The 12,000-nt window shown below is 43.2% G+C and overlaps 1 protein-coding gene across 3 annotated transcripts in view; it reads left to right on the top strand.

The window, feature by feature from the left end:
- Mfap3l (microfibril associated protein 3 like) overlaps positions 1 to 10,729 on the top strand; it is a 35,828-nt gene extending 25,099 nt beyond the window's left edge. For 2 of the 3 annotated variants that reach the window (XR_007208504.1, XR_007208505.1), the window contains exons 3-4: positions 7,866 to 9,599; positions 9,669 to 10,729. Coding sequence is in view for 1 of the 3 variants with exons in the window: in XM_048330255.1 (XP_048186212.1) it covers positions 7,866 to 8,797 (932 nt within the window). In the remaining 2 variants the exon portion in view is untranslated. Of the gene's footprint in view, positions 1 to 7,865 lie in introns of all 3 variants that reach the window. The other variant, XM_048330255.1, reaches the window with a different exon arrangement.
- The last annotated feature ends 1,271 nt before the right edge of the window (positions 10,730 to 12,000 follow it).

The following is a 12,000-nucleotide window of genomic DNA, read 5'->3' as shown; positions in this document are numbered from 1 at the left end:
AGAGTAAGTTTTCCATTCTTCTGCAAGTTAGGTTTCTGCCTTTACTATGAACTTAATTTGTGTATTTCGGTCATGTCCTATCACCAAAAAAACCTTAAGAATTTAGCACCTGAGTAAACTGAGCTGAATTATAGGATGGCCACCGTGGTTGACATTGCTATTGTAGCTCTGTGGAATTCATTACTACAAAATTTGCCTTCAGTTTACATTGCTGTGTTGTTTTGCATATTTTAATAGATTGTGAAATGACTTTTAACTAGTTCTACAAGGCACAACAAGCCAGCCAAGTTTTAAGAATGTCATTTATCAGCTCCCAACTTTACACTCAGACACACACACACGATATATACGTGCCCATGTATATTGTGTGCATAGATATAAATACATGTGTATATGTGTAAATATATTACAGATGTGATATGAATGTTTGTGTGTTATTGGAAATTCAGAAGATTCACATTATAATGTTTCTTTGAGCAAGTTCTTTTCTTTTTCTGAGCTACAGTTTTCTCATCTGTTAAACAGAGGTAATCCTTTTTACCACCAAGTGGAGTTATGGGTTTGAATTAGCCCAGAATAAATCAAGCAACTGTTATGGTTACTGCTCATCTTGGGCCATGTCCTCACAATAATAGATCTCAAGGGCTCAAACCCCTGTTTCTTGATTAAATGCATTTTATAATGTAAAGAACGTATTTCTGGGTAGTTTCTTATACTCTGTGTCAATTCTCAACTCTTTCAATAAGCTCTAAAAAGTGAATACCCTTTGAATGTTACTGGAAGTTTTTAAATTATGTTGTGAGTGCTGTGGAAACATTACTTTTGTGTACAAAAAACCTTTTGACATCTAATTTGCTTCTACTCCTGGCAAGCAGAGTCTGGGAAATTACAAAGTGTATACACTGAAGAGTTATAGACTATATTACACACATTTGCCTCACTGCTACCTATTTCTATGTGACCAAGTCTGGAGACTTGGCATCTAGCGGGTAGAGGTTAGGGTTGCTGCTAAACAACCGACAATGCATAGGACAGAGCCCTCCAACAAAGAATCATCCAACCCAAAATACAACAGAGCTCAAATTGAGAATTGTTGGGCCTAGCCCAAAGAGTACCTATCAAGGGGCTCAATTTATTAGATCTAGGTTTATTTTCAAAATTGGTCCATATTACGGGCTAACCTGGTAACCATTTCTGTTTCCTTAATGAGCTGGGCTCCGTTTGCAGTGTGCGTCCACATAGCTTCAGTCTTAGCAGTGAAAAGAACCCCTCGGATCCATTTCAGATAAGGATGACAACTGAGATTCCCCAAACTATTAGTTCTTTATAGGAAGCAAGTGTAGGGTGCTTTTGCTTCAGAAGACCACTTGTAGTTCCTCTCAGGAAAGAGGATTGCTAGCCCTCATGAAATTACATGCAGGGCCCTTAACACAAAACAAAACAGACCAAATTAGCTAGAGGATCAGAAGTTTCCTTTTCCAGGATATAAAAAGGCAGTAGGTTCTTTTCAGATATGAATACCTTTCAGCAAAATAGAGCTGCAGGTTCTGAATAGCAAAATCCTTCCACACCCACCTTCTTAAGCCAAAAGCTGAGCTGAGCTGAGCTGAGCTGCATTATCCTGGGCCCCCGTTGCTCTGTATGCTGCAGGAAATAGCCTCTTAGGACTGCCCCAGCACTCTTTCAAGAGGTCTCTTAGGATTGAGGGCGTGCGGCACAAGAGCCCTTGCAGCTGGTGGTGTTTATAACCTGACTCTACAGTGGCGTCAGAGAGCTGTCTGCAACATGACTTGGAACAGGTGCAGACATACAGTGCTAAATTTGTGTTCAATTATGTCTTATAATGTCTTCAGGTACCTGTATTTCACCTAGTGGAAAATAGGCATCACATGTATAGGCACAAATACATGTATTCATTTTGTGTGGTAGTCATTCAAGAGAATGTTCTGTTGATATTTGCATAAATTACATGACTTGGAACTCTCACCACCTGAATAAAGTTGATTTCAAGAAAACATCATACTTGTTTTGGCAGATTGAAAGCCTGAGAGGCCAGGTTTCTAAAGGAGGTTGTGAGGAGAGCTTTAATGTGTTTACACCACTCCTCGGAAATAAAGATGAACCATGTATCAGCTGGTTTACACAGAAGGCTGTCTCTGAGGGAGAAAAAAAATGTCCTTTCCATTGAATGAGTAATTTGTGGGAAGTTGTAAGAGCTTAGTGTGTGGGTACAGTGTTAATTTTTAATGCTCAGTGATGATCGGGAAGAGCTAGGAAGAGTTAGCATTTCAGTAAACATGGGGTTTGGGGAACAGCAGTCATTGGGGGGTCTGGGGAAGCGATGTGTGTGCTTTCCCTCTGGTTCTTCCGTTCCTGGATGTGTTGGCACTGCTCACATCTCTGCAGGAATAATTTGATCAGAAGTTGTTTGTGTGAGTGATAGTTCCGCTGGTACCATATGTTGGCTCCTGTTGAGTGGCAAGCACCCCTGTACCAGAGCCTTCCTAGATGTTTCCAGGATTAACAGTAGCCCTATGATGCTGCCATTCTCATTGCCAGAAGGTCGAGCCAGCCCTGTCCACAGTGCTGAGCACAGTGAGTCTCAGGCCAGCCTCCCTCCTGGAATGAGGCTACAGTTGTTTCAGCTTCTCCTAGAGGCAGCTAGCAGGGGAGGAAAGCTCTGGAATCATTTCTCTGAAGAGGAGAGTTTTTTAATTATCGTGATAATGTTGTATTCGTTAATGTTTTCCCAGATGGTTTAGGCTTGACTGATTTAATGAATTTCAAGAAGTCTAAAAGTAGGTCGTAGGCTACATCCAGTTTAAATTTTGATGGATGCTTCTGAATTGACTTTGGTAATACACCAGCAACCTAACCCCTCTCAGCAATAGAAGGGGTTGGTTTTGTTCCATACATTCCCAGCACATAATTGCCAGCAGTACCCCCTCTTCATTTTGACAATCTGGAAAGGTGTAAGTTATGTCTTAAAATAGTATTTTGATCTCATGATATGTGTATGGGTGTTGAATATTTTTTGGCAGTATTGGAGCTTGAACTCAGGACCTCACTCTTAGCTTGCCCAGCTTGCATTCTGCTACTTGAACCATGCCTCCAGCTCTGCTTTTTGCTGGTTATTTTGGAGATGAGTGTCTTGGATTTTTTTTTTCCACATGGGCCCGTTTGGAACCATAACCCTCCAGATGTGAACCTCCTGAGTGGCTGGGGACACGGGCTTAAACCACTGGTGAACAGCTGATCTCTTTAAACTTTACTGCTATCTATCAACAGTGACTTTAGATACTTTAACACTATTTGCGAATACTGTTTTGTGAGTTACTTGTTCATGTCCTGTTTTCATTTTTTTCTTTTGGATTTTTGTTCTGAGTGGCACAATTCATAGTTTTATATTTCATAGTCGTTAAGCATATAGTTGTTTTTTTTTTTTTTTTTGCTGGTCCTGGGGCTTGAACTCTATGCCTGGGTGCTGCCCCTGGGCTCCTTTTGCTTGAGGCTAACACTCTACCACTTGAGCCACAGCGCCATTTCTGGCTTTTTCTGTGATTAATTGAGGGAGATCAGAGTCTCACTGACTTCCCTGTCCAGGCTGGCTTTGAACTGTGATCCTCAGATCTCAGCCTCCTGAGTAGCTAGGATTATAGGCATGAACCACCAGCAACCAGCCAAGTTATTTGCTTTCAACTTTTCTCTAATGTAATATATTTTATACTGCAAAAATAAATTTAATTTAGGGGCTGGAAGAATCTAATCCATTAGTGTTGTTCTTTATAACTTCTGTGATTTTTTAATGCTTAGAAAATCCTGCCTGTCCCAGAATTGTAAGAATTACATTTACATCCTCTATTAATTCTGTACTTTTAATTTTATACTTATATCTTCAGAGTGCTTGGGACTTATTTGTATGCATCACATAAAATAGAGATTCACCTTTTATTCTTTTCATATGATCAGTCACTTATCCCAATAAGGCCATATCCTTATTTTAAATTTTTCTACAGTCAGTGATATCTGTTTCCAGACTTTCAAGTTTCCTCCTCTGCCTCCTTCGTGTCAGAGGCTTTCTCTGGGATTGAGGTGAGCTGCGAGGGTGGGGTCTCAAAGGGGTTAAGAATGTGTGAGCAGGGCATTGGGAGAAGCAGCGCATGCCAGGCGGAGAGGAAGCGGGTAGGAAGGTCCTGTGGCCTATGATGTTAAATAAGGCAAGGCTGCCTGAGACTAGTCAGGTGAAATGGTGGTGCAAATGCAGAAGGGGCTCCCATTCTCTCATAGGGAAGATATGGAGTCTGAGGATACTATGGGGCCTCTGGTGGCCTGGCCCTGCATTCTTAGCGAGCCTTGTCTCCATCCAAGCCCTGCTTGGTTTTCTACATGGTTTGGCAGCTCTGGCAGCTCACACTGTGTACTGTCTTGCTCCTGTGCTCCCTGCCTCTACCCTCCCACTCTGGACCTAGGAGTCCCTGCTCTGTACTCCTTTCCCCTTCCCACCTGCACCCTTTTCCACCTGGCTGGCCTCTTCTACAGAGCCCTCGGCCTCTTCCCACTCCTCCTCGCCTGCCGTCACACTTGGCAGGCAAGACTGGAGCTGTCTGCTGGGAGTCTGTTTCCCTATGGAGACTGGATGCTTTTGGAAGTCAGAAACTGGCTCTTAGTCATCTTTGTATTCTCATCATCTAGCGTGGAGCCTGGAACACAGACAATTTGTTCAATGATATTCGTTGACTGAATGAGTGAACAGGATTTAAAAGATCGTTGCCCTTCTTAAAATGTCAGCTTTGTTGTACAGCACAGCACACGCGCTGTAGCACAGCTCAGAAACAACATCTGTTCGCTTTTCTCTGCAGAGGAGAGGTTGCCACCACAATCTGTGCAGTCACATGTGGAGGGAGATGTTCACCTGACTCATGCGTGGAGTGGCTGGGGGAAGACTGTGACTGATTTCTGGGCCAGTTCTAGTCTTATAATGCATGGTGTCAGTATTTTAGCCTAACACCTCCTACGTGTGTCAGCTCACAAGTCAGCTGTGGAAGAAGTGGTGGTGGAAGGGGAGTGGGAGGAGGGCTACAATCTGAGCAAGATACAGGAAGTGAACAAGCAAACCAATGGGAAGAGCATGAGGGAAGCACAGTACAGGTGTTCTTTCATATTGTATTCAGGGGGTAATGGATAAACATCTGTCTCTCTCTCTCTTTTTTTTTTTCTTTTTGGTGCTGGTCCTGGGGCTTGAACTCAGAGTGTAGGCTCTGTCCCTGAGCTTTTGTGCTCCAGGCTTGAGTCACAGCTCCACATCTGGCTTTTTTGGTAGTTTGGATATAAGAGTCTCACAGACAGACATTCCTATACAGGCTGGCTTCGATCTTCAGATCTCAGCCTCCTGAGTAGCTAGCATTACAGGCATGAGCCACTGGTGCCTGGCCATCTGCCTTTTTGAAAAATTGCTTCCAAAACTGTTCCAAATGGAACTGACTTGGCATTAGCTACTGACAATCTCAGGTTTTTATTTGCACTGACGTGATGCAGCTACGTGAAAATCCAGTGCCTGGCACTGACATTCCCATGCAGCTACAGTTTAAACCACTCAGGAATATCTCTGTGTGTACCTGCTTTGTAGTTTAGTATTCTGATCTGTGGTTCTTCTATGCAGAGTGCATAGAAATGTTCTATCTTGGTGTTTACTCATAGTTTCTCCACTTAGAGTGGGGTGGGGAAGAAGTAAACAAATGGATCCCAACCATTCTTTATACAAATGACCTTACCTTCTCTTCTACCTTCATCCTATTTCCTATTGTGATTTCCAACAAAAGAAGGAAGATAAAAGAAGATAAACTCCTGCAAGGCTAGTCCAAGTCTTTAGAATCCAGTATCTTCCATATAGAATAAGTTTTTGCATCAATGGGGGTATTATTTTTTCTATGTCTGCTGTAGTCTGTTTTAGGATATGTGAAGTTACAGGGAAATAAATGGATTAAGCAAGTTCCCTGGCCTTGAGTTATTCTATGTTCCCATAAATCTGCTGCTGAAGGATGGAAGCTCATGCACAGGGCATGGAAGAGGTGGCAGACTTGCTGTGTCCCATCTGAACAGAGAGCGCCACAGACACTGAAAAGTCACTAGACTTTCCAAACCAATGTTTTCTACTCTTGGGGGGAGAGGGGGAATTCACAGGCTGAATTGTTAGGAAAGGATTATTCGGGGATACCGCGAACCTCTCTTCACAGATGGTCTTTCAGATGGCAAAGTAATGTGAACTCATCTATGAGGAGGCTTTGTGCTAGGTTTACCACATCCAGCAAGTGGGGAAACTGCCTCCAGCCTCTCCCGTCCTTGGAGCCAGGCATTGTGGCTTACTCCTGCAGACCTAGCTACTTGGGAGCCAGGGCTCGGGAGTGTTGGCCCAGTGCCTGCCTGGGCAAAACGCATGAGCTCCTAACCTGAAAAATAACCTAAAGCACCAAGGCCTGGAGGCATAGCTCTAGAGGTAGAGCACCAAATTTAAGGTTGTGAGTTGAAACTCTGTTACTGGGAGGGGGAAAGTGTCTTGGAGCTTAGGAATAAAGAAAGCTCTTCCCTCATCCCACAGTCCATTGAGACCCTGGGCACTTATATGCCCTTGAGATTTTTTTTTTTAAGGTGTGCTGATTTGAGGAAGCCTCGGGCTTTTTAGTGGAAATAAGTCACTACTGCCAGGGGAAGACACAAGTAAAACACATTGTAGTAATAGATACTTAAAAGGAAACTGCGTGTTAAATTGTCCCCACTCTCAAGAGAAGTCCCTCTGGTTGGCTGATGGAATGAGAGAGCTTTTAGAAGTCCCAAGATGCCAGGCCTCGAGCCTCCTCACTCCTCCGGGAGCAGCAGTAAAAAGGGCTAGGAGAATTTCATTTCGAGCTCAAACCCAACACCCTGGCACCAAACCCAGGATCATGTTTTCAGGGGCTTCCTGGGTCAGGCCAGGAATTAATTTCGAGCTCATTGGATAGAGACTCTATTCCCAGAACCATAAAAGCTGTTCATACCAAAGAAGAAAAACAAAAGGAAGACCAAAAAAAAACACTAAAATATTAATAAATAAAATGCTTTATGTTTTGATACTCATAAAAATTCACTCAATAGTCACACTTATAGGAAGGCTAGAAAATCAGATGCATGCTTGCTCGGGTACTAGGGCTTGAACTCAGAGCCTCATAATCTCACTTTGGCTTTTTCTACTCAAGGCAAGGCTGGTATTCCAGTTTTGGGTGGTTAATTGTAGAGAAGAGTCTCACAGACTTCATTCCAGGCTGACTTTGAACCTTGATCTTCAGATCTCAACCAAGAGGTTGAGTAGTTAGGATTACAGGCATGAGCCAGCTCATGTTAATATATGCTAGTTTTTAAAAATTCCAAGTTATACAGTTCAGGAGTTTTTTCTTAAAAGCAAAATGTTTTCCAGATTATTCCTCTCAATTAGGATGTGGTGTTGCACAATATAGTTTGTTAGTTAGCAACGTAACCTGTGGCCGAGAATGTGGCACAGTGGTAGGCTCTTGCCTAGCATGTATAAGACTCTTTTCATTTTATCTTACTGCTAGAAACAAGAGGACGACAATCTCTTGAGAGCAGAAATTTATCTTCTAGTTTCACTACTTCCAAATAGGTGGCCTTGGGAAGAATGTTCTGCTGTGCCCCGGTTTCCCCTCCTATAAATGGGGGAAGTATTGGTACTTCCTCCCAGGGTATTACCATGGCCACTTGATGTAGTACATGTCCCTGGCCCATAGCAAGGGAAGGGCATCAGGTAAATAGTCCCCCACTGTTGACTAATGGATCTCTGTGTTCTTGGTTGAAATCTGTCCTCTCCCTTCCAACAGGAAAATGGCAACTGATCGACAGTGGCCTCCTGAACATCACCAAGGTGTCTTTCTCTGACCGAGGAAAATACACGTGCGTGGCTTCTAATATCTATGGTACTGTGAACAACACAGTGACGCTGAGAGTCATCTTCACCTCCGGAGACATGGGTGTCTACTACATGGTCGTGTGCCTCGTGGCCTTCACCATCGTCATGATCCTCAACATCACCCGCCTGTGTATGATGAGCAGCCACCTGAAGAAGACTGAGAAAGCCATCAACGAGTTCTTTAGGACCGAAGGCGCAGAGAAGCTGCAAAAGGCCTTTGAGATCGCCAAGCGCATCCCCATCATCACCTCAGCCAAAACGCTAGAGCTTGCCAAAGTGACCCAGTTCAAAACCATGGAGTTTGCCCGTTACATTGAAGAGCTTGCCAGGAGTGTGCCTCTGCCCCCTCTCATCATGAACTGCAGGACCATCATGGAGGAGATCATGGAAGTGGTTGGGCTGGAGGAGCAGGGGCAGAATTTTGTGAGACACACCCCAGAAGGCCAGGAGGCCACCGACAGGGATGAGGTGTACACCATCCCCAACTCTCTGAAGCGAAGTGACTCACCCACCGCCGACTCGGACGCCTCGTCGCTGCATGAACAGCCCCAGCAGATTGCCATCAAGGTGTCTGTGCACCCCCAAGCCAAAAAAGATCACGGGGATGACCAAGAGGGGGTACAGTTTGAGGTCAAAGATGAAGAGGAGACAGAACCATCCGCCGAACGCTCACCAGAAACCGGAGAGCCTTCCACAGACATCACATCGACTGAGCTAACCTCGGAAGAGCCCACACCTGTGGAGGGATCAGATCGAGGACTGCCCCCAGCTCACCTGGAGACGACAGAGCCAGCAGGGATGGATGACACAAACACCTGCATTATTTATGAAAGCCATGTCTAATACCAACTCCGAAAAGCTATGCATATCAAGGAAATCAGGAGCTGCTCCTTGTCACACAGATTAGTACGCACGTGCCGCTAAGCCTTACCAGGAGACTCTCATCCCTTAGGTAGGAGTGATGCCATTTTCCAAGGGGAACACACCTGCGTGTAGCTGACATGACTGGAATCTCTGCAGTAGAAAAGGATGCGAGAAACATCAGGATGCAGAATCGATACTCTCAGACAGAAAGTATCTGTCCATGTGATTTGAATTGGAGAGGTCATTCTCTGCCAAATCCCTTAATTGGCGATGCCCTTCAGGCAGAGTCCACTTACTGTAAGAGATTCTGAGTTCAAGAGCCCTGTCCAATGCACACTGCGTTGCTTTTCCTTTTAAAAATTATAGGTCTGTTACCATAGCAGATGCACGTACATGGGTTTGTTGCACTTTTCTTCTCAGTTAAAATTAACTTCACTGTTCCTTCATAAGGGGATAGTTGTTATGATAGTAATACTAATTGATCTTTCTGATTTGTCTTTGCCATTTTGTCCTTTGTTTTCCTTAGAAAAATTTACCTCATGGGCTTTTTGGTACCAGCCCCCATTTCCAGGGCTGATAGCTAGAAGTCATTTGTACTGTTCCAAAGTAGTTTTTATGCTAGCTGACTTTGGTTTTGGTTTGTTTCTTTTCATTCTCCAGGTCCATTTTCATATAGTACTGTTTTTTGTTTTGTTTTTTATTGAGTTCCCCACTGAAGCTGCTGTTGTGAAACTGAGAAACCCTTTGCCCCAGAATAGCACTTTAATAGTCAAATAAAAATGTGTTTACTTGTCCGGTTCTAAGAGCCTTTTGGTAAACTCAACTATAGTGGGGAGGAAGATGATTAAAGTTCGAAGGTCACTCCTGCACCCCTGAAAACTGATGGTTTACACTTAAGTAACATCATTCTAGTCTTTACCTGGAATCAGTTGATGACTTCCTACAGGTTGTAGATATCAGCTTCCCAAAAGGGTTTGCCAGGACAAATACATGTGACAGGAAATCAGGAGAAAGATATGGGAAGTACATAAACAGGTCCACTTTTGGAACCTGCGTAGCTGACATACTGACCCTTGAAAGGCAGAATGAAAGAGTAGGGTAGAGGCATAGAGAACCATGCTGTTAACTTTACGCCAAAATTAGTGAATTATGAACCAGTCCCACAAAACAGCAGTATATGCAAGGCAGGACAATGTTACAGAAAGTAGATGAAGCTAGTCACCCAGAGGTTTAATGCCGACCTTACCGTGCCAATAACCAGCTGCCTGGCTTTGTGCAAGTCTGTGCCTCAGTTTCTCGATCTGTAAAATGAAGCACTCTGCACATCATTAAACAGTCTCAGTCTCTCAGAGAGCCACACCAATATGAACATTTCTGCTGTTTTTCACAACTACTTTACTATCTTTTTTGCTTTCATCTCTGCTTTTCCCCAACATTATACTGCATTGCTTACTCAAAGAGGCTCAATTTGGGAGAGAAAAATCATAGCATTTCAAACAAATTGTGGAATCCCTCCACCTCTCAAAAAAACCACTAGGACAACTTGCACAATTCACATGTAATCTTGGCAAGATTAAATGGTATAAGGGTGCTGGCTACATGGGTGTGTGATAAGTGTGACAGGCTAGCAATGAGAGAGAGGACACAGATACACAGTCTTCACTCTGTCACCATCCGGGAAAGTGATTCCCTTCTTTCTGTAGTACTCAGTGGTCCATAAGACCCCTCAAGTTCAAGTATTTAGCTTTATGGGAAGTTTGAAAATGATGCCAATCCCCACTGTACCACACAAGCAGAGTGGGTATGTGACACTAGACGCTTTTGTGATGCAAACTTTTTTTTTGGTCATTTGTGGGGTTTGAACTCAAGGCCTGAACAACTATCCCTGAGATTTTCTGCTAAAGGATCACACTCTACCACGTTGAGCCACAGCTTTACTTCCAGTTTTCTGGTGGTAGATTGGAGATGAGTCTCACAGACTTTCCTGCCCACGCTGGCTTCAAATGGCAATCCTAAGATCTCAGGATCTTGAGTAGCTAGGATTTACAAGCATGAACCACCAGCACCTGGCTTTGTGATCCAGACTTTTACAGCTTTTATAGTTAAGGGTATTGGGCTTGGATTTAGAAGTGACCTTGGATAGTCCTTTTCATAGATAAAATGGACATTAAAGGCAACTTTCCAAGATGATGACATTTAGCTAGACATCCCTTTGAAAAGAAATTACCTGTTCCTATCTTCTTAGAAATATCTCAAGCATTACCTTTAAAACGTTAGTCGTGAGCAATGAATGGGACCATGACTCATGTTTGGGCTCTCTGCAAAAGTGTTTTAGCTATGTAGATTGCAGAAACTCTTAGAATATAAAACTTTCCCAAAGGTTTGTTTAAAAATAATCTTATCTTTGAATTAGATGCCCAAAGCAAGAAAAGGAAATTGCAAACATTGTGTGCCACCATGTGAAGTTTTCTCCATTCTGTTCAGTTCTCATTCCACCTAAACTCAAGTGTAGGTTCCCATATGGAAACTACAGGGGAAGGGAGGCCATTCTGTGTAGATGTTGATTGGGGATAATAAGCTAAAATTGGGCAGATTTGGGGGAGGTGGGAAGCAAGAGTTGAAATGTGTGACCAAAGAATGGTTCCAAATTGGTTTTGTTCTTTTAAATGGCAGTGAAGTAGATTATATAGACCTTTCAAAATCTTCTCCCTCTCTAAGGCATCAAAATGCCTTGTGTAACAATAGACAGCCTACAGGAGCTTAGCTTATGATAGGAATTTCCCTTCCCATCCCCCCCGCTGCATCTTTAGGAGAGAGACCCTCCTGCTAGAATGGGAAGGGCAGAAAATCTCATGCATGACCTTCAGCTGATTCTGTTCAAAAACTAACGCGAGCTGTTGAGCAGCTTCTTAGAAATTCAAAGTGCAAAGGAATGTGTGCCCAAGCACATTGTGCTTGGCCCCAGTTTTTAAAGTTTAACGCTAAATCCCAAGCTGTGTCCTTTAGGTCTTATATAGGTCATTGTTTAAAAAATAATAATCTGGTTTCAGAAATCATTCTGATCATATCCCCAGCAATTTTTTCTTGAAATTCTAAAAATTCTTCACATACATGTGCGTATTTCGTTCACTGAGGTGATCTATACACTTGGATGGTATTTATTCCAAATGGGAAATAAAAAG

This window comes from Perognathus longimembris, chromosome 21 (genome assembly GCF_023159225.1).
Source record: "Perognathus longimembris pacificus isolate PPM17 chromosome 21, ASM2315922v1, whole genome shotgun sequence".
Taxonomy (NCBI): domain Eukaryota; kingdom Metazoa; phylum Chordata; class Mammalia; order Rodentia; family Heteromyidae; genus Perognathus; species Perognathus longimembris.
This window is presented reverse-complemented; position numbering and strand designations above follow the sequence as displayed.